The sequence below is a fragment of the Tinamus guttatus genome, unplaced genomic scaffold (genome assembly GCF_059628265.1).
Source record: "Tinamus guttatus ecotype Peru unplaced genomic scaffold, ASM5962826v1 Tinamus_guttatus_pri_ptg000314l, whole genome shotgun sequence".
Taxonomy (NCBI): Eukaryota; Metazoa; Chordata; class Aves; order Tinamiformes; family Tinamidae; genus Tinamus; species Tinamus guttatus.
The window spans coordinates 7,919,562-7,942,838 of NW_028288848.1; the positions used below are offsets into that span (position 1 = coordinate 7,919,562).

At 45.1% G+C, this 23,277-nt stretch overlaps 1 protein-coding gene across 1 annotated transcript; it reads left to right on the forward strand.

Annotated features, from left to right (window-relative positions):
- Nucleotides 1-11,726: 11,726 nt before the first annotated feature.
- Nucleotides 11,727-13,279, forward strand: VENTX (VENT homeobox). Its single transcript, XM_088528898.1, is given in 6 exon segments — nt 11,727-12,076; nt 12,078-12,210; nt 12,487-12,656; nt 12,659-12,697; nt 12,836-12,976; nt 12,978-13,279. Coding segments are annotated over 6 exon segments (852 nt in total). The 5' UTR covers nt 11,727-11,878; the 3' UTR covers nt 13,149-13,279.
- Nucleotides 13,280-23,277: the final 9,998 nt, after the last annotated feature.

A 23,277-nucleotide genomic window follows, 5' to 3' on the forward strand; every position in this document is an offset into this window, starting at 1 on the left:
GAAATGAACTTCAGCATACTGTCTCAAGTTAAAACAGATATACTTCTTAACATGGAACTGTAAAACACCATCTTAATGAACTGGATTTCCTGGATGTCTTAGCAAAAAGAGAAAAATGAAGAGGGAATATAGAAGAAAAGGATGACTCATTTTGTCACTATTTTTAATCAGAAAAAAAAAATAATTAGTCCAAAAACAAATGTGTAAGAAATATTATGGAAACTTAAAATTACAATTTCTGTTGCAAAGTAGGCCTAGGAGAGTTCAGTGTGTAGTTCATTAAATGTTGAATATATTTTTATATTAACATAGTATATTTGTACCCTGTCACAGTGTGCATATAATTCAGGGACACAGATACTCTACTATCCTCTGATTGCTGGTGGATTTTTCTTTTATGTTGTGTTTCATGAAAAACTGTATTTAAATAATTGGCCATCTTTTTCTTCAAGTGTAGTAGGGAGGAGTGCCATGCTGAAACATTTTGGTTTGGTTTTAATGCCATTAAACTAACCCATTCACAAATAAAATAAAATAATCTGAATCTAAATATTACCACTTTGTTGCTCTGGTTCCGCCTCCATGGTCCTGTGAAGATGGCAAATGTGAAATTGCATGGTTTTGTCTGTACTTTGTGCAAGAGTCACTTTGCCAATTTGTGTAAGTGTGTAAGTGCACAATTTGGTTATATCTTTTGCTCCCGAGTTTAAGTTTCTAGATTGTAGTGCTCCAGCAGCACTAATAAAGATAGCTGTGTGTGAAATTTCAATCTGCATCTTGTAAAACTTTGGTGCTAGCATATATGTATACATATATATAGCATATGCTTACAAGACCGGTTAAATGGCAGTGAAATTGGATGATACAGGAAGTCGATTGAGTTACCCAGGTTTATGCAAGGCCAAGATTCTAAGCCTACAAGTTACTTCCAAATACAGGTATTTCTATCTAAGGGAACATAGTAGTTTTTGAAGAGAGGTGGGAAGAGCAAGCAGTAGATAAAATAAGCTCTGTCCTGAAAGTAGTTTGTTAGAATTGTATTTAAAATGAAGAAAATATATATATATATATGTTTTGGAAAAAGCAAATATGAACTAACTGCATCAGAATATTTTAGTGACGGGAAAGATAATGACATAAGAAATGGCAACGTGCACATCCATAGTGTTTTGCGAACTGTAGTATTGTGCTTGACAGAACTGCACGTGCACGTGTTAAATCGTAGCTTGCTCAGTGTTTAAGAGGAAAGCTTCTCCTTTTATCAATAATGGCAATGTATTGAATCACAGGCCTTTTGCTTCTCCTCTTTCTCAGTCAAACACAAGGTGTGCCAGTTCTTTCCATTAAATACCTCAGTTACTTATTCATGCTAATATATTAACAGCAGACTAAATTTTGTGCTGTCTTATTTGTTGAAATAACTGTAGAACTCAGTCCTCAGCAGGATTTTCTTGCACTTGTTCTGCTTTTAAGATGATTTATTTTGATACTTATATGTAAGTTTATCTTGTCATTAATTGTAGTATCCTGACTTACCCTTAGGAAGTTAAATGTTAAATTTCTCTAAAATTGCTAACTCTAAAAACACTTAATGATTACCTCCTATCTTTATGTAATACAGTGATGCAAGAATGTCATTGATAATGCTATCAAACATGAATTTCACATATTTGATCTACATACATTTATTCTGATTTATTTCTAATTATTTGATTTGCTTTCTCAAACAAAAATTTACCATTCACTTAAAGCCACGCCTTGCCTTTGAAAGACAGTAACATTTAAAGTAGCATAATCTTAACTAATGCAAAGAACTCCACAAAACTTTTTAATCACATAATTTTAGTAAAGGCATTTGATACAGTTGTCAAATGGTTGAATTTGTTTTTCTGGATTTACTTAGCATCACATTTTGCATACTTAGTTCATATTTTTGCAATTACAGTTTTAATCAGCATTTAAAACAATTACTACACTTAGAAAACATTTTATTTATTTTACGACAATAACTGGTGCTACTCAAGCATTTAGAATCATTTCTTACCTTCTGTATAATGCTTCAATGTATCAGACTTGGTATTGCTATAAATGCGTATGATTGCACTGCGGTATTACTTTGGGGTGTTCTCATCAATCAGATACATGAGATTTTATATTTAGATACCATGCCACAATAACCATTAATGTAAATAACTATTGAAAAAAAAACAATCTTTTACAAGAAAACTGGTCTGCTTTTGTCCATAAACACTGATGTATGCACCTCTTATATAATACATATTTCTGAATAAAGATATGTTTAGCATCTAACTGTTCTGTTTGTTTATAAGTAGCTTTCTTTCCTTGTGGGAAATGTCCTTTTGAAGGAAAACGAAGGACTACATTTGCCAAAGAACAAGTTTAGTATTATTTAGCTGTCAAGAGTTTATTGATGTCAGGATTGCCTATGTTCTACCCCATGTTACCACCTCAATATCAAATGAGAACATTTTGGGGAAAAAAATGAGGTTTGTGCTTTAAACTGGAGCTGCCACTAGCTCTCCTATTTTTTCTCCATTTTCCTATTTCTTTCTCCATTTTATGCATCCATTATCTTATTGGGATCTTTTAATGTTGGTTGTTTTTCAAAGTGACCCGTGGACTTTCCGAACTGAAATGTGTTCCTTGTTTTGCAGTTGACTCGATAACATTGCTGTTCTTCCTGCTTCCCTTCGCTGCCGTCTCTCCTCAGAATCCCTGGTGTTTTTAGGCCTCCTGATAGAGAGAGACCTGGGTGCTGCATCCTAGCTACACTACTTGCATGTGAAAGCTTTATATTTGAGTTTCCAGAACCCACAGCTCCAACACCTCCAGAAGCCTGCCAGGAAATGTGCCTGAATTCTGTTGCATCCTATGAGTCATTCCATAAAAGCCCACCCAGGAAACTGGAAAATATTTCATGAGTCAGCATAGATTCATGATTCTGACAAATCTCTTTGCTTGGAATCTTTTCAGACAGTTCTAACTTTATATTTTTATCCATTCTTCCTTCTTTATGCATTAGATTTTTTTTTTTAAGTATTTCTGGGACTCTCTTATAGCTCTTCAGAATCTTGTGTGTGATTTTCAAATAATCCAACTGTTAAGAAATTTGTTTCTAAATAACAAACAAGCAAGCTATGGCTTGAGGTGAGGGAAGCCAAGGCAGAGCGGGAGGGAAGGGTTGATTGTTTGTTTTGCATTTTGTTTGTTTGTTTTCCTCAGTGGTAAAGATGTGATTGTTTCAGTCATTCATTTTAAAATAAAGAATGCAGGTAAGTTTGTTTTGTTTGTTCATTTTGTTTTCCTGCTTTCTTATACTTTCTTCAACACAATCCAAAGCACATATACTTTTAAAATATCTCTTTTAAAATATTTTCTTTCTCAAAGAATGCTTTATAAATAGTTACTTTAAAATCCTTTAAAATCTATTTTGACCTTTGGAAGGAATTTCTGAGACTTGGAAATGCTGATTTGAACACTGTTTTCAAGACTATGGCACATAAATCAAACTCAGACAATTATCAAGTTTGCAGATTCTTTGTTTATAATTTTATCATCATTTAGATATCATTAAGATGTAAATATTATAAATCTAAGACATTTTCAGCTAGTATTCTTAACTCCTAGCACTATAACTTGTGTTTCATCATGATTTCATACTCTGACTCTCTGAAATATATGAGAGAATGAACAGTTCCACCTTGCTGATCTCTATTTAGAAGTTCATGCATTACAGAAGTTTGAAGGACTTTTCAATTTTCATAATTTTGTATTTCTCCATGCAGGGAACTGAAAGAGCAAAAAACTTGAAGGTAAAAGGCCGAAAAAGACGACACCTTAGATGAGTGTACAGATCCACAGAAGATGTCAACAAAGCAATTTGGCTCTATAAAGGTAAATTGCAGGACAAAAATGGGATTCATCTGTTAAATATCACTGTAGGAAATGCACCGTCCTCTAAATTAGTTTATTTAGATAAAAGATAATTTGATCCAAAAGTTGAGACCTAGAGAAAGAAGACGTGGGGTACTGCAGCACTTATTGAACGCATGAGATCAGATACTTAGCGACTTACTAGACATCTTAGACTGCAAGCTAGACCATAGTGTGTGCAATTGCAAAAATGTTGGAGGGAACAAGCCCACATGGGAAGGAAAGATAAGGTGAAAGGATGCAAGGATTAAAATACTGTGTCATAAGCATGCATAGTTGTTTTAGACAGGCTTGCTTTCTCTGTCAAAATTAGAAGAGGAAAAGAAGTGCCACAGTAGTGTCTGTAGCCAATATAAGAAGCAGGAAGAGAGCAAAGCCTTCATTTCTACAAAAATGGTTAATTTGAGTACAGGGAAAATAAAACTTTAATTATTCCAGATCTTCCAAAACATAATAGGACATAGGCAGTCTAATAAGTTTATAAAATAGGATTAAAATAAACTGTTCCATTAAAAAAATGGTGAATATAAGTAGGAGGGCTGCTTTTTTAGACTTACTGTGATTAAAAGAGAAACCAGTTGAAAACGTAAAGGTGAAAAGCAATTAGGGTGAAAGTTACTGTGAAACAACAAAGTTCATGATTCTAAGGAAAGAAAGGAATGAGAGCAGCAGAATAACAACAAGGTTCAAGAAAACAAACTTCAATAGACTCAAGAAATTTCGTACATAAGATCCTGGGTCAAGGAATTTTGAGGCAAACAGAAGTCTACGAAAGCAGAGAGTTTCTAAAGAGTGACTGACTCCTAAAACAGCCCATATTTTAGGTATAACAACAGTCATTCCTCATGCAAAGGAAAGAAAATAGATAGAGCGGTGTGGCTGCACTAGGGCCTTGTAAGTGACCTGAAAAATCAAAAAAGAATGCTGTAAAAGTAGGAACAAGAGGAATGCATCAGCAAGAACAAGTATAAAAGAATAACACAGCATGTTAGGAATAAAAATGGACTTACAAAATGTTATGGCCAGCAGGGAAAAAGAAAAGTTATAAAAGTGGGTTCTTAAATACTTTTTCTATCATATAATGTTCTTTCTTTGCTTACAAGTAGAAGTGAATAAATATCAGTCAGTGAAAAAGCCTGATGTGCTCGCTGTTTTACTCCCTACCCTCGCTCCAAACAAAAGTTAAGATAGATGATGTTATAATGATAAAAGCTATCCAAGGAATAGGCATGCTGGTCCAAACAGAGGGAAAAAAAAAAGTTAGCTAAAGGCTGTTATTAGATGTATTAGATCATTAAAATCTGACAAAATCTATTTCAGACTAAATAAAGAGGAAGAAAGTGGGAGGTGTAGTAGGGGTAAGAGTACCCGTGACAGCAGAGGTAGGGCCTGTATCCAGCTGTGTTATTACTAATAATGTGGATGATGGGGTGGAAAGTACACTTACATAACGCGCAGGATAATTAACAGAAATCATGCTAGTGGTTCTAATTTTAGTTAATCAACCTCTTGAAGTTCAGCATTTCTGAAGTATGAATATGAAATGAAAAATAACTGTGGAACTTGAGGAAAGGAAACTTTGGATGTCATAGTGGATTCCAAACTTAATAGGAATTAATGAGTACATTTTTCAGATAAGAGGGGGAAAAAGTAAAAAGCCTGAAAAAAGCCCATCTATTATAATCTGAGTTATAATATATGAGAGTTCAGACACTGTGCTTAAGAAGCATAAAAAAAGCATGAAAAGTCAAGAAGACAATAATAAAACTGTGTCTAGAAAACACAAAGATGGAAGAATTAAACTTACTTAGAAAAGATTGAACAGGACCATGTGTGTAAAATGTTGCTGAGGAAAAAAAAATGAGAGTTGTTACAGCAAGACACAAAACTTATTTTCTTCATGCTCCCAGAAGGGTTAGGCAAGCAGTATGACCTTTGACGTGAAGATGATTCTGTTCCAGTTGTTAAATTGGAGAGCTTCCTGTAAATGCTGGGGTAGTTACTCACTTGCAACACGCCTCCTTCTACTTCTTGCTGTTGTGAGAGGGTGAAAATAGTCGCCCGAAGCTGCCAGGAACTGCTATGGCTTCAGCTGAGCTTCTGCGGCTTTTTGCCTTCTTCTGGGTAAGTTTCCTGCATGTGAAGCCTTAATGTGACCAGGAGATGGCACAAGAGACCCTTGCAGCCCTCCAGCTGCACCCCCCGCACTGGGGGAAAAGCAGCCTGAGAAACGTTTAGTCCTCCAGGTATCTGTCCCTTACAGAGAGGCAAGCACAGAATAGCAGAGGCTCTTTTAAATTAAGATGTGTGTGTATTCAGCTGCTCTCTGTAGTGTTTTAGAGAACCGCGTGCATGTACAACTTCATAAAGCGCTCACCTCCAAATATTATTCTGTGTAAAAGCTGCCAATGTCAGAGAGTGTACTGAATGGCTTGGAGGGAACACAGCCCCTGCTGTATACCGTTCAGCATCGTTTGTAACCGTATTCCTGCTACACTCATCCACGCTACTGCCCAGCTCTTCCCTTATTGCTAAAGTGGGTGGGAATGGCAGAAGGCCATGGCTCTGCTCTGTGGTTTTGGGTGCCTGGAGGTGAGATAGACTATGGAAATCATTTGCACTCTATCTCTACAGTTCAGCATCCCCTCAAACTTCATCCCCTCCTTAACTAATACTAACATTTGCAGAGTATTTGATGGGAATATAAGAAAGAAATCAGGAAAAAAGAGCATATAGTGAGGAAGACAGAAGAGTTCAAGAAACCATTAGAGACCTGCAATGGGAAAGAACCTTTAAGTCAGAAAAAAAGAAAGGTAACATTGATTTTAATATAATTTGAATGGCTGAGTTTTGGGGAGTGCAAACATATGATTTATATTAGATGAGTTAAGGGAACAAAATGTTGATAAAATATTTTCACTGCTGGGACCATTGCATTTCAAAGCATCGCTGTCTGGCACAGACCAGAAGGAGTGCAGAGAATGGTCAATGACCCAGAGTTGCCCACTGCCGTGGCACACTGACCTCACAATGTTCAAATGCTGGCTCTAAAAGCAAGAAAAAAATATTCATTTTTTAATACTTGAAGGTGAAAAGTTAAGTGATTCATGCCTCAATGGTCTACAACTATGGCTCTTTAAAAGGGCATTTGTGGAAAATAAATAGTAAAAATAATGAAACACTTCTTATTTAAGATATTATCAAATTTATATTATTTAGGTTGTTCAATGAAATTTCAGAGTGACTATCACAGGAACATTTATTTTTCAGCAAAGACTGATAGAAAACCTTCATCTGAAATATCTGAAGGTCTTTTTGTTAGCTTTTGGAAAGATTTCAAGGTGTATGGATGTGCCTTATAGTTTTGATCAGATTTGTAGTCCAAATGACCTGAACTATTGCTAAAATCAGTACAATCTCTGTATGTGTAGATGCAAATTATTCTCTCTAGGCTCAACTTACATCCCTAGATATTTCTCATTATTAACACAGCTTGCCTCCTAAAACATGTTTATATGGCTCATAATTAATCCCTATCTACTTCAAGAAAATAAACCCATTTCTAAATGTCCCTTTTCATCCCAACTGTTCGAAGCATTAGTTTTAAAACTCTAATTGCCAGTCTAGACAGAATTAAATGTAAAACTGTCTCTAAACTCTTTAGCATTTCCCATAGAGATATCTCTCCATTACAAAATGACAGCAATGAGTCAAACTTGGTTGTTTCTCCAATTATATTAGTCTAATAATAATTTAAAAACAAATAATCTACTGGTGAGTTTCTATAGGAGCACATTTGAATGTGGTCCTGATTTGTATCTACTTTTAATTCATTGCTGATATGCTTAAATTCTGCCAAGAAACTGTTAAAGGCACAGCTCGTGCGAGTGTTTCATCTCTTCATATTTGCAGTGCCATATTTGCAGCAGAATATGTCTCTTTAAAACATTCATCTGGCTCTGTTAAGCTGCTTGTAACAACCTTATGGTAAGAGGCCATGGGAGCTCTTGGTATTTTGAGTGCTGTGTTGATTTAGATTAGTTCCAAGCACGATGAAACATTTAATTTTTATCTAGGCATAGTCACTGTGTTTATTCCAGAACCTCCTGGTATTTCTGCACATATGGTCTTTTTATTTTTCCTGGAAAAATGTCTCTTATTCTGTCAAGTAGGAAAGATTATAATAATTGATAATAAAGAGTTTGGTGAAAGGCCACTTGTAATGCTTTTAAGCTGCAAATAATAATTTCTCAGAAATATTGGATAAATATGCCAGGGCAAAGCCTATGTAAATCCTATGGTGGATACCAACAGCCCTTGCTTTGCTGGGCATCCCATAATAGAATCTGCATTTCTGCAGATGAACACTGATCCTTCTGCACGTCCTCAGCCCACTTTTGTTCTTCTCGTTGCATCCCCAGCCGGCTGCTCCCAGGACACACACTCGCTCTGCTCTAGTCTCGCAGGTCCCCTACAAGAAGGGGTGACTTTCTGTTACCAAAGGACAGTGCCGGTCGTTGGTCCTGTGTCCTTGGCTGCCACAAGGCCAAGTGGGTGGCAGCTCTCTCCAGGCTATGGTGGGGAGCCTGTGGTGTTTGGAAGCCCAGAGAGACCTTGTCTCTGCAGTTCCTCCAAAACTTTGATGGGAAGGGGATAGCACAGTCCTACCCCTCTGAGGGGCTCTGGCCTACTGCCCCAGAGCAGGGCTGGCCTTTGCTGTGCAAGACAGACGTGGAGCAGTAATTAGCTCTTGAAGCCTGGGCTTGTTAGCCTGAAATGTATCCGTTATCAACTGCTTCAGAGATATTCAAGCAGGAATGGCCGGTTTTGTGGCCTGAGCCCAGCCTTGTGCTTATACGTTTGGCAAAGATGCCTTGCGTAAGCACCGCTGTCTTGATCCCATCCTACCTGTCCCAGACAAAGACATCTATAAAGGTGATCTTTCTTCTTGCCCCCTTTGAATGCAATTCCTGCTCACAAGAGACATAGGGAGTCTAGGTCAAGTAACAAATCTCAGCTCAGTTAATTCTCCAGGATGTTCCCTTCTACTTCCTACAGGACAGCCTGACCTGGACTGGCATTTAGCATTATGATCCTCAATTTCCTTTGATCATCAGGAAGTTTGAGGTCCTTACTTTCATGGTGAATGTTCTGGTTCTCCAGAGTTCTTGAGTCTATTGGACCTCATCTGTCATCATCTTCATCAAATGGATCTTAAGACTTCTGCTGTGGTACCCAGGTCAGTATGTCTGACCTTTCATTTTTGCTTGCTTGTGGCAGCAGAGTTAATTCGCAGCATATCAGAGATATCGGCTGATTTTCTGAATCTCAGGTTAGCAGTAGATTGTCAAACGAACACCTCATGAATAACACACAGAAACAGGAAAGAAGGCAGTTTAAGAAATGTAGATAAAGTTAAGCTAGCAGCTATTAAATATTATAGCAGTCATTGCATCTGGAAGTCATCTGCCATCTAAACAGAATATTTAAGATCACATTTTATGTAGAATGGAAGTGGCATTTGGTTTTACCTTCTCAGAATGAGAGCTCAACATCTGATGCCGTCTTTTGGCTGTGGCATTTGCCTCAATAAAACGCAATTAATAAACCAGCAGTGAATAAGGATGTAATTTGCAACTCAGACAGAGAAGACATCATAAAATCTGTAAAGAAATTATGTGACAGATGTATCAGTGGATAGTAAAAACCTGAGACTTTCTAGTTTTTAGAATGACATCATATGAAATGTATTCTTTTGTCCTATCCAGTGCCTTTGCCAGGACCTTTGTTCTCTGACATAAAGATGGTTAAAAGAAAGTCTTGCATTTTGTGCTGCAGAATGCAAGCTGCATTCTGTGTGTGTGCTATTTACATAACCTGTTATATATTAGACTTATATATAATATATGTTTATATCTAATAGATACCTCTGTGTGTGCAAATGACTGTTTAAGTCTTCAGATATGGATCAAAGTCTTTCACACAATTGAGAAAACTAAAGTAGCATCTTGCTTCTTGCATAGACAAGCCCCTGCTTTTGTGGGCTTGTTTAGGTATGCAACAGATGTACAGGAGACATTAATGCTTGAACCTCTGTTGAGACATTTTACCACTGGTTCTCTTAGTTTCCTCATGAAAGCTTGTTTAGCACGTTTAAGGGTGTAGTTGTTGTGTTTGTTAATGGTGATTTTTATGAGAATTTTACTTTTAAATTAAATGTTCAGCCTGTGTCTAGATCCCTTGATAGGCCAAAAAACAAAGGACTCCAGGGGGACTATGGTCACGCCTGGTCAATGTAGCATCCACAGATTCCAGATTGATTATTAACCACCATTAAATAAAGGCAACGGCTACATGGATGTTCTTGTTGTTCGGGCAGACAGACAGCTTGGGCAGCGGCATCGCTGGTAGAGCAGAGAGCTCAGACTGTGCCATGAGGATGAACAGGCAGGAAGAGACTGATCTTGGAATAGGCTCCGAAGTCAAACTGAGCTTCGTTCAAGGCAACGGTTTGCTGATGGGCAGAAAACGGTGGGGATTCCTGATGGCTGGATATAGCAACTGTATGGTTGCTATGTGGACAGGAAATTAAAATGTGGGTTTTAGGACAGATGAAAGGGGTTTGAGAAAAAGATGGATCTAAATTTAAAATGAAATAAAATTGAAAAGGTTTAAACATAAACTAAGTAGAAGATTGGTCCTCAAGCCCTCTGTCTCTTGACAGGCCAAAAACAGGGGCCATGGTTGCACTGACTGTGATCACAGATGAGGCTAATGCTGATAAATCCAGCAGGAGAGGCAGAATAGTGGAACAAGTCACCAGATAAATGAGCAATGCAGCAGTGGGTTTATGTGTGGAGGGCAGAGGATGAGCCTGAAGAGGAACACACGACCAAGGACAGACAGATTAAATGGGACAATCATGATTTCTGGAGGTTACGTCAGCCAGGGGTGTGATAGGAGTTATCACAAGTGCTGGCAGAAGCTCCTGCGCTTGTTCAGTGGGGAGCAGGGAGTTGAAGGGGATTGATGGATTCTGTACAGTGGAAAGCAGCACAACTGTCAGCAAAACAGCAGGGCCACTGGAAAGCTTTTCTTGGTATACTGCAAAGGCATCATTGCAGCAGCCGTGTGTTCCTAGTGCCCACAAACTCCCAGGGACTGATGGGAACACTGCGGAAGAAACATTTTAAAGGGAAGTAAGAGAGAAGCCAGGGAGAGTGAGATGGCAGGGGAAACCTGTGTAGCCTGCACAGTTGGAAAGATCTAGGAGGAGAGATATGACAAAAAAGATAGGACAGTCTCAGTAGAAAGTTGATTTTAAGGGCATAATTGTTCTTTTCTGATCATTTAGTTCTGATAATACTCTTAATGCAAGCAACCAGGAGCCAGCCGGTGGGTACGACTCTGAAGACTTGACCTTTAATTAATTAATTAATTAATTGTTTTGTGTTGTTTTCACAGCCTTCTGCTCCCGTGTTTGGGGCCTATAGACCTGATGCAGCAAGAGTCGGTCGGTCTGTCCGCCTGCCTGTCTCGGTAGCACGGTGCTCAGCCCAGAGAGGAGCAGGTTTGGGAAGATCCCTTTAGAAAGAGGAACTTTGTGCTTGGAGGGGGATTGAGAAGCGTCTCAGGGAAGGGGGACTGGGAACCCTCGGCCACCCGGCCCCCGCCAGCGCCGAAGGGAGCTGCTCACCCCCCGGGCCGCATTCCCCAGCGCCGTTTGAGGCCACTCAGCGCTATAAATGCCATTTGCATGGGGATAGGATGTAACAAGTGCTGTAAATCACTGAGGGCAGAGTGAACTCCTCCAGGGGCAGACACTGCGGAGCCGAGCCTCCTCGAGCTGTGGCAATGTGTGAACGGTATCTTTTGTAGAGGGGGAGGACTGATGGCAATTAGATGATACTTATCTGGCCCTTTGATGTGTATTTACACAAACAAAGTTTCTCCTCCGGGGACCTGCGGTATAAAGGAGGGGCCGTGCTCCCCCGTACTCTCCTTGCCGGCACCTCCGACACCAGGCAGGATGACCAAGGCCCCCTTCTCCGTGGAGTGGCTGTCCCAAAGCAGCCAGGCCCCCGGGGACTCCGCCGAGGCCGCCCCGCGCCGAGGGGTCTCCCGCGGCCGCGGGGCCCCGGCCCGATGGCGGCTCCAGTCCCGGTCCGAGTGAGCGGAGCGGGAAGGAGGGCGCCGGCCCGCGGCCCGGGAGAGGCGGCAGGAGCCGGGAGCGCCCGGCCGGCCCCGCCGCTGCAGGTAACCGTGGCCGTCGGGGGCATCGCGGCTCTGCCGGGCTTGGGGTGGGTGAATGGGGAGAAGGACCTTGTGTCCCGAAGGACAGGGCCTGGCTCACCCGTGCCTGTGCCGGCGTCTGCTCGCGGATTTCCCCCGGGAAAGACTCGTCTTGCCCCGTTTCCTCTCGCCCTGCAGGAGGAGGAGAGCCTAGCTCGTCTCCCCGGGCAGAAGGGGAAGAGGTGGGCGGGCACCCCCCAGGGCTCCGGGCCTGCTGATCCCCCTTTCTCCTTGCTCCAGGAGCCGGCGAGCGGCCGCAGGCCCCGGGGCAGCCCCCGGCGGCGGAAGCCGAGGGCGCGGAGGAGGCGGGCGGGCGGGCGCGGCGGCTGCGCACCGCCTTCAGCGCCGAGCAGATCAGCACCCTGGAGAGCTCCTTCCAGCGCCACCAGTACCTGGGCGCCGCCGAGCGCCCGCAAGCCTCGCGGGCAGGATGCAGCTCTCGGAGGTGCAGGTGAAGCGGCGCGGCCTGGGCGGCGCGAGGCCACGGGGATGGCCTTGGGAATGAGGTGGGGATGGAGCTGGGCTGGAGCTGGACGCTCCCGAGATTTGCCGCCTTCATCCCTCCTCATCTCCCCCCCTCTCCCTGCAGATCAAGACGTGGTTCCAGAACCGCCGGATGAAGCTGAAGCGGCAGCTGCAGGAGCTGCGGCCGGAGCCCTTCTGCAGCCCCGCTCTCCCTTACGGACCTCAGGGCGCGCTGGTGCCCCTGCCCCTCGCGTTCGCGGCCCCGGCCGCCACCGCTGCCCCGGCAGGAGGCCGCTCCCGGCGCCTTCGCCCTGGCGGCGCTGCCGGCGCCCGCCCTGGACCTGAGCAGCGCCTGCCGAGCGCAGCCTCCCGGCATCTGGGCAGCGCCCTGTTTTGTCGGGTACCGGGACCCCAGGGCCTTCCTGCTGGGCGTCTGAGTCGCCGCCTGCACCGGGACTGAGGAGCATTTGCACTAATGGCAGCGACGCGGGCACCCCGCTCTGCAACGGCCCGGCGGAGCCGCGGGCAGGCACCGAGCAAGAGGTTTTATGGGGACTGGACAAGCTGGATCATGGACTTCAAGACCCTGCGTTTACAGGCAACCGCCTAAAATACAGACGTGGCAGGGCCCATATTGATATATATATATATTTTAATAATAAGCCTGAACACTTTGCAGCTTTCGCCTGAAATTCCTTCCCCAAGGATTGCACAGCTGCTAATCCTGCCCTGAAACTCTCTCCTCCATGAAAGGAAGTTTAAGGCACAGATGCCCTGTTCTGGCCCTGGTGAGAGATCTGCATAGTCTTTCACTTGCTGTGGACGAGTGTAAGAAAGCTGTGAATTTCCCATTGTCCCCTAAGGGCAGGGGACTCCCCCCCCCCTCCTTCAGAGACTTCCCAGGCGGCACTTTCTATGGTGGGAGCGTGTGTTTAGGCAGCTATATGGATCTATCTTGAATAAGTTACTATTACTCAATATTTTGTTTCGTACAGCAGCAGGATACTGTATCACATACATTTTTAAGATGTAATAAGCCTACCTCTTAAATAAGTGTTATGTAAACCTTTCCTCCCAGTTGTTGCATAGGGTGGCCTCGGTAGCTTAATAAGCACCTCTCCCCTACCTAAACCTTGGGAAAGATCTAGTACTGCAGCTCCTTATCAGCGACAGCGTCCAAAATATTACCTCGGCATCTCACATGCACCTAACAGGGTATGAGTGATTGTCAGAATTAATGTTAACTATCCTTATTTCTTTTATTTGAAGCTTATTTGTTTAAATGAAATGGCATTCTGGATCATTAGCGTAGTGCTAATGCGCTTCTTTTATTTAATAAAAATCTACAAAAATAACGTTGGAAAATAGTCTCGTTTCAGGTTAGAAAAAGGGAACTGATCCTTGAGTGAATGGTAAGTTCTCATAAATCTTTTTCAAGTCAATTGTCAGCTGACATGAAGAGAGTCCTAAAAAAAAAATCGTCAGTTTAGGATCAGTCTCCGGGGTTATTAAGTAAAACTTCCATTGTACTTGCAATGTGGGCTCTTATAATGAATTGCTTGAAAGTTCTGTCAGCCATCTTTGAACGCACCTACTTGCTTTTTTTATGCAGGGGACCAGCCTCTTTTTTGGCTATGCTTTTGCCTGCTACAGAGCAACATTATGTGCTCTGATTTTCTCTGCGTTTCTTTTTATTTTCTGTCATTTTGAACTTTTACCATTTGCCAATTAATGCAACTCTAATATTTGTTTCAAAGGAACTTCAGAAGCATAACAAGGATCTTTCCTGAAGTATGGTGCAGTTCAGTATTAACGAAATATGTTGTCACTAAATAAAATTTCCCACTGAACGAATCTTACTTCTCAAGATCAGCTAAACGGCTATACTAGCTAAAATGACTATATTGATCCAATGGAGGGAGGAATTCTGAAATTCTGTCTTCCAAATGTAATTAGAATCATTAAGGTTGGCTTAAGGTTGGAAGGGACCTCTAGAGGTCATCTAGCCCACCCCCCCCCTGCACACACAGGGTCACCAAGCTCAGATGTTTCCAAAGTAGCTCGGTAACGGCATATATATATATGTTTTCCAATACAGCTGTATTTTAAGGATAGCTAAACACTCATAAATATGAAAAAGTGTGAACTGTGGCCCCCGGAGGGACCGTCCATGCCCGTACCAAATGGGGTGCGAGGGGAGGCTGCAGCCGGGTCCCGGGAGGCGAGGAAGAGATCAAAGGCCTCGGGGGGAGGAAGCGAGGGCTCCCCCCGGAGGGGAACTTCCTTGCGGGCCGGGGGGACCGGACGGCTGAGGAGGATTAACGGGTCCCCCTCCCTTGCTTCGTGCTGAACGGCGGCCGAGCGAGAAGCCGGGCTGCGCTCGAGCCGGACGGTGCTAATGGTCCCTTAGGCTAATGACTCCGCGGCCGCCTCCATGGGCCACAAGCCACATCACGTCTCGCCGCTGCTTGGGCAGTTTGCAAAAACTGCAGAGTTTGGGCAGCGCTAGCTTGGCAAATATTGTCCCGTTCTCCGACGTTTGCTCAGGTGAACGCGAGAGGGTGATGATCGGGTGGCCTAGTCCCTAGAGGTATCAGATGTCTCTGAATTCATCTGAGAGCTCATATTTTATGTATTTAAAATATATTTTTTACTATAAAATAACAAATACTTTCCAAAATATCTTAAGAGATGTACAAGAAATAAGTATTTTTACTAAGCTAGTCAAAATCAGTTTTCGAACGTGGTTTCAAGGTTTCCCCTTGAAGTGGCGAAGAAGAAAACCAGACATCTTTTCGTGTTTTGCGCTTGAGTTTCCCACGTGCAGTCCCTCACCCGGCAGCAGTGAATGCGCCCGGGCGCCCCCGCCAGACCCCTGTGCCCCTGCCCGGTCGCGGTTCTGCTGCGACACAGGGATCCGGCGCTGCCCGCCCAGGGCTGGCGGCCCGCAGGAAACATCCCCGGCTTTCCCCGCAGACGGGGATGAGCACCTACTCCATTTTGCATTTTTTTCCTAATAAACAGCCCTCTTTATGCCTTTAATCCCATCACGGTGCCCATCAGTGCCCGAGCGCGCTCCGGCAAGACGAGGCAGCTCTGCGAGGCAGCTCCGGCTCTGCGAGGCAGCTACGGATGGAAAAGCCGAGTCCATTAGCTAGAGAGGAGCAGCCTAACCAGGGGGATGGGGGGGTCAGAGACTGCATACCCAGGGCCCAGCACGGACTTCAAAGCCGCCTTGCCCTGACTTAGCGCAGGGACCGCGGCGGGGAACCGTCTGCGCCCGGGCCGGCCCGCGGCTTTGGCTCCCCGCAGCTCCCAGACTCCATGGAGCCGCTCCCGGGACCCGTCTGCAAACCAGGTGAAGCTCGACCGCCTTGTGTGCTAATCAGGGAACCTCTCACTCCGCCAGACCATTAGATCTAATTGCAGCCCATTATCTCTTTCTTTGATACGCAATTAGATGACAATTAACTCGATAAATCCCACCGGCGGGTGGGGAGAAAGGGCCTACAGCTTATGCAGACTCTGCTAGTTTTCCTTGCTGGTTGTCCTTAGGAGTTTAAAGGTCTCGACCCATCTTCTTGTAGTATTTACTAGGGGAAACAAACCCAGCAGCTCTTCGGCATTCAGGTAGGGTCAATGTTCCCATACTCCTTTCAGCACTTGTCTGTTTTGGGCTCGAGCATTCCCGACCAACTGCGGAGGTGTCACAAGCCCTGGGGCGATGTGGCGATGGCGTGCATGCGAATTCAAAAGAGACTTTGTTTCGCTTTAACTCGCGTTTAACTTATCTGGGTGCTTTGCCGATTAGTAGAGCAAAGAACCTAAGGAGATTGCGCCGATAACGCGTTTTTAATGCAAAACGCGTGTTTGCTCCCCCAGCTCCCGCGTCGCAGCATGGGGGCTGGCGGCGGGCGGGAGGCAGCGAGTGAGTCAGGAGCATTTGCTCTTTATTGCGTGCGGGGCGGCCTCGCCCCGCGGGCGAGGGAGCGCCTGCCTGATGGCCCCGTTAGTGTTCACGGGTACTTCAAACGGCGGAGCAGCTATTGCCAACGATCCATCTCGCTGATGCCTAATTGACTCTCTAATAGTGCCTATCAGCGCATCAAAGGCGGCGCTCAATAACCTCCTTAGCATTTCTAAAGGGCACCAGTGAAGGGGACAAACAGCCATCAGTTCCTCCTCGGCCGCCCCGCTGGGGGGGCCGCTCCGCGGCGCGCAGCGCTGCGCGCCCCCGGCCTGCAGCGCCCCGCGCCCCCGCGCAGCGCTGCGCGCCCCCGGCCTGCAGCGCCCCGCGCCCCCGCGCGGCTCTGCCCGCCCGGAGCCCCCACCAAGCGGCCCTGGAAAGTCTCGGGACCGCCGGCCCCGGGTCGGGTTTTGAGGTAATTTCATATTTTCTTTCTTTCTTTCTTTCTTTTTTTCCCCCATTCATTGTCAGTATGTTATATTTTCGGGTTGTCTCTTCCAAGTTCTCACATTTAGTCCAAACTGTGCGGAGCAGCAGCAGGCCTGCCCATTCTCCTGTTTCCAAGCCCTATTGCCTTGGTGACACAGTGAGAGATACCTAGTATTTGTCCCTAAAGGTCTTACAAGCGTCAAAAAAAAAAAAAAAAAAAAAAAAAGTGCATCGTCCTGTTGATCTTAGTTCCAGTTTTCGCACCTTGGTGCTAATTACTGCACTCTACATTTTATAGCACAATATAGAGAGTTGCAAGTGTTTTATAGGTTTCCTGAAGGAGGCATGTTTCTTAAGGCTGTAAGATTTAGATGCAAATCCGAGCAATTAGTATTTTTAAAATGTGACTTGGAGAAATGAGATCACTATATTCTAGATATAAATAATGTGTGGGGAATAAAATGTGTGTATTACATTCATTCTACAGTAGCTTCAAGTTTTGGGCATACAGAGCTGTTAAGTGCAAAACAAACAAAAACGCCACGCCAAAAAAAAAAGAAAAAAAAATCAAACTTTGGTTTTGATTGTGTATATGAATCAGGTGACATGAGAATGGTGGGAACGTAGTGTCTGCTATGGGCACCATATTCCTATATGAAGAGGGGAGATTTAACTGCAGCTATGGAGCGTCTACATGCCTAGGGCAATGAAAGATTTGAAGTTTGTCAAGTTTCCACCTCTTTCTGATGAGAACTGCAACAGCCACTTAACACCTTCCACCCATTCCCCATCTGTTCCAGGCTTTTTTTTGTGTGTTTGTGTGGTAGAGCTAAATGTATTTGGGGGATGATTTTAGGGTCCAGGAAAAACATCTTATACAAAAGGAAAAGCAGATCACCTTCTATTTAAGAAGGGGAGGAAAAAAAAAGCCGCAGTTTTCACCAATGGGGCAAGGCTCTGGGTGCCTTTTTCACATTACTAAAAGCTGACAGTGGTGATGCTGCAGCTTGGGGCCTGTGTGTGCCTGTACATCATGTCCGAAGGGCACTTGCCAGGTCACAGCACAGTTCAGGCACCTGAGGGAGGGAGGAACAGAGTAATGGGGGGGATGGAGAGGAGAAGATGATCCAGAAGTTCCCAAAGTGTCACTCTTCTGGGACAAAGAGATCTTGCAGTGCCGGGGGACGGGGGGATCTGGTGCTTATAAATCACAATAGGAATAAGCAGGAGTGGGACGGGTTTCAACTGCTTCCCTGTGTCCCTGCTCAAACAACAGGGGAGCTGGCGGCAGCTGTTGAGGGTCACTAACCTTTTTTTTTTTTCCTATATATATATATATATAAGTAATATTATGCATAAACATAAATGCACTTGCCGGTCGCCTTTGGCATGGCACTGTACAGAGCTGGGTTGTATCCTGCCTCATTATTTTGGGGAGGAAGGATGAAATGCCTCTCCCTAGAACGTGCATTCCTGGACTCTGCTGTAATCCCAGAACACTCAGCCTGGCACAGGCCCCATCCTGCAGGAGGACAAGGGCGATGAGAGGAGTCCTGTGATTGTCAGGACATTCATGTTTAGTGTAGGAGCTCTTAAGTTCCAGTCCCTAGATCTGCAGAGAGCATGCAAGGAGACTGTCCAAGGAATCATGTGATGAGGAAGGGGAGATAAGTGAAGATCAACACTGCAAGCAACAGCTTGCCGGTGATGAACTCGTGTATGGTAACCCTGAGCTCCTCAGCTTGGGGCTGCCCCCATGAGTGGTTATGCTGAAATGGTTGTCCTGAAGTAGAGGGAGATATTGAGGAGGATGCGTTTGCTCCAGGGATAGAAGAATCACAAGTGGGTCTGCTCAGGAATACTTATAACCCAATATAATTGAAATTAACGTGCAGAGGCGTGCTTATCTCCTTTAGTGTGGCTTTGTGAAACATGGAGTATAACCTATCCCATCTACCTATATGCTCCTGAGCCGGGGTGGGAGCAAATACCCCACCCGGTCTGTCCAGAGGCAGGTGCAGCCTCTCCCCTACTAGGGAAAAGCACAGGAGCGACCTGCCCCTGTGGGCTGCGTGGGCTCGGCCGTGGGCTTGTATAGTTCTAGCCTCCTCAGGTTGTTAGAAAGCAGCGGGCATTTGCCTGGGAGATCCGAGCATCTGCACTGTCGGGCGAGTAGGAGTGAGTTGGTTTGTTTGGTTTGTTTTGTTTTTCTTGGTGTGACCAAAAGCCGATGAACAGGAGCATCCTGAAGGAGATGCGCCTTTCCCGGCCGCGGCGAGGGGGCTTTGCTGGGGGGAGGTGGGTGGAGGTGGAGGTCCCTCATGGTCCTTCCCTGCATTACAAAGACAAGGCCGTCCTTGGGAAGCGGCCTGTGGATTGGGGAGAGTTTGAAGTTGATGAGGTGCGAGCTGCCCTGCTTTGATCACTAAGCTCTCGGGGAGATCGGTTACACTCTCTGGCTAGACAGACGGCGCCAAGTTCAAGCTGAGAGGGCCCTCGGCCCTGCTAACCCCCCTCAATGGCTGACAGTAGCCCCCCAAGGCGAGGGCTCTGCCCCCGGGCACAGACTCCTCGCGAGCCGCCCCGTCGGCGGGGCCGCTTTGGGGCACCCCGCGCCCCGCAGCGGGACGGGGCGCAGGCAAAGCCCCACTAACACCGGCACCTTTAAACGCCCAGCCCGGGGGCTGCCCTTGTCCTGCCCTCGGGATGGGGGGGATCAGGTTTGCACTTCAAGGGGGTCCCCCCCGCATCCCGGCAGACACAGTGGAGCCAGCGGCCGCAGACGTTTGTCAGACCGGTGAGCTCCGCTGCTCGCCAGCGGCTGCTCCGTGCTTTGATGTGGTCTCGCACTTGCAGACGAGCCCGCCCGGGCCCGCAGCGCCCCTATTAGAGCGGGCCGGGCCGGGCGGCCCCAGCCCCTCTCGAGCAGCCGCGGGCCGGGACGGCCCCCCGCGCCCCGCAGCTGCGCGCCCCGCGGGCTGACGCGCGCTGGGGGTCCCCACCGAGGGGTAGGAGGGGGCACCCGTTGTGTCGCCACCCCCGTGGCACCGCTCCGCAGCGCCCAAGACCCTGCGGAGGTTGTGTGGAGGTGTAAAGGCTGGAAGCGGTTCCCCTAAAGCCGCTAGGCCGGGAAGCAGGGACACCACCGCCCCCTCGCCCCGTCCGGGGGGCTGGGGCGAAAACTATAGTCCAGCCCCGTCGATGCAAACGCAGCAGAAAGAGCCAGGCAGCGGCGCTCCAGCTGTTCACGGCTGCACGATATTTATTTTTAGGTAAAATTCCTGATGTGTCTCCACCCCTCACTCTCCCCCACCACCATTTGTTTTTTCTTCTTCCTTCTCCCTTTGTTGCCCAGACCAAGACCCGGTTTCAGAAGCGGCGGAGGAGGCTGAAGAGGCAGGAGCAGCAGCACCGCCCCGGGCCGGGCGAGCGCCGCGGGGAGGGAGCGCCGGGCGCTGCCGTGTGCTCCGAGCTGCCTCCCTTGGGGTCAGAGTCTGCCTGCTTTGGAAGTGTACCTGTCTATTAAGTTAAATATGAAGAGTAATTTTATATTTGTACAAAATGATATTAAAAGTTACAGGTGTGATTCTGCTCTCAGTCATTTTTTTGCTTAATGTCGCGCCGTTTCAAAAGCGATTGATGTGTATGAGAGTGGTGATCTACTTGCTTCCTTTGATTTCTGGATATAATAAAGAGAATTATGCTTCAAATTGCTATCCTAGCACTTCTGAAATGTTTGAAACTACACTGCAGCCTCAGTGAGAGAAGTCACAACCTTGTGGCATCTGTGCCTCCTGCCCCATGTGAACCTGCTGCTGTTGAAAGTGAACCGGGAGGGAAATGAAGAAAAGCAGCGCCAGGGATTTGTTTTTGCCAAATATTTCACCAGTGTAGGGCAAAACTATTATGCTAAACACTGAAATGGGATATATTGCTTTATTGCCTTTTTTTTTTATGTGAAAAACGGAGACTCTACGTGTGAACTCTGCAAAGCTGCACGAAAACATTACTGTAAAATATTCTGGTCACCAGAACTCTTGGTGTACATAAATCAGGTGGTTTTTATATGTCTCATCTGAATTTTCCTCCACCTATGTTAAAAAGTAGATTTGTGCTTTGCCGGGTGCTCTGGGAGCCTGGTCCTCCCTGGGGCCTTTAAAATCTTTAAACAGTGATTAAATGGTTTGGGCCTTCAGCATGGAAATTTAAATAAGCTTACAATTAGCAAATCCAATATTTTGTAAAAGATTCAGGAGTATAACTGTGCTCTTCTGTTCATTGCCACGCTATCTAGATGAGATTCTAATTGTGGCTCTTTGATTCTCTGCTAATGTCCATGGAAATTGCATGCTTTGAACTATATATCTTTTAGTAAATTGACCCTTTGAGGAGAAGAAACGCCTTAATGGAGCAGCTCAGGTTTTTGCTCTAATCCTGAGATTTGTTCCTCATTACGCAGGGTGTGGTGGTTCTCACTGGGAGTAGTTTTCGCTCCTTTAATGAAAGGATTCAGTTGGCATTTTTTATTTCTAGATCTTTTAGTCTTCAATGAAGTGTCGGTAATTCACCCCAAAGTTTTTCTAAGTACATTAGAAAGCACGCTGAGTAGTGAGAATTCAGAGTTTCAATGTAAGAGCCTGGAGCCATCTCACTTGTGAAAGGCTGGTGCAGAAGGGGAAAAGAGATTTTTTTTTTCCAGTTAAGTCCAGATGTCTTAATTATAACAGGATCTAGTGTTGGAGGTGTCTTCTGATTGTTGGGGAAGGAGAGAGAGAGAGTGCAGGGAGGGCCTGGAATTACAGGCTGTCCCCTTGTAAACAGCTGTGTGTTCTTTTTCTCACACTGTGGTCTGTGTTCAAAGTGACCGAGGAAGGGACACAGGTTTGTCCCTTCGGTTCCTTAAGCAGAGCATCTCAGAAGTGGTGTGCTGATGTGCCACCGAGAAGGTGTCAGGAAGAAAACTCTGTGTCCTCCCCATTTCCCCGAAGGTCTGAGAGAGAAGCTATATTGAACACTCCCCCTTTCCCGCCCCGGCCTTTGGGGGGTTTGTTTCCTTCTTCCAAAGGTTAAAATCAGCAAAGAAGGTGGGATGCAGTGGAAGGAAGTGCTCTCCCCCTCCTGGGTGTTCTCAGCCGGCCCATCAACTCTGATACCAACTCCACCCTTTCTACATCAAAAGGTAAGTTTGCTAAGTAAAAGGGGGGGGGGGGGGGGGGGAAGAGTCATATTTGCTTATGAATCATCTCTGCATGGGTGTTTTTTTTTTTTTTTTTTTTTTTTTTTTTCCTCTCTCTCTCCTGAAAGTTATGAAGTTGGGCAAAGCAGTGCAACCTTCCTGCAGGGAGCAGGTTAGGGCGGTCAGGGCAGGAGATGTAATCACCCAGGCTGCAATTCCTTTATGCTTGTGCAAGAGCTTGTCTTTCCTTATTTGCTATAGGCTTTGCTCTTTGCTGTTGCTGCCTTCATAAAGTGTTTTCTTTTTTTTTTTCTCTCTCTCTTAAGGATGTCTTCATACACCTGGTAGGAAGTGTACAGAATCCTGCATCCTAAAATTACTAAAGCTGTCAGGTTACAACTGGCACTTTAGAAATAACAATTAAAACATTTTAATTCCAAATGTCACAAAAAGCCTGAACTTTGGAACAACTCAAATGTTTTGCATCAACAGATTTAAACTACATGGTTGACATTGGTATCAGAGGCTTAGGCAGCCAAATAGTTGTTAGCCTCATTTCTTAAGTGCATAGATATTCTAACTACACCCATAGAAGTAAGATAGCAATTTAAGGATGGTGCAGCATACACAGATAAAGGATGATACTCCAGGAGCCTTTATTTGCACACAGATGCTGTCACTTGCTCAGGTTAGCTCATAGGGTGGCCGCCTTGGTTATTCCACTTACTGTAGTGATATATTTACTGTAGTTTACAGAATTTCATGGAAGCTTTGATGTAGCAGAGTGGAGAAATAAGGGCAGTTTTAAGTCCTTCTCTTCTACTGTTAGTATTATTCCCCTAAGATGTTAGCTCCTTTGTCCCTTTAACACACACACAGAGGCAAACCAGATTGTCTTTAAAAAAAAGTTAAATAATCCATATATTTGATATAACAATAAGTTAAATAAGTACTCTTAAAACTATTTGGCAATTTCTATTGAAATTACAGATAG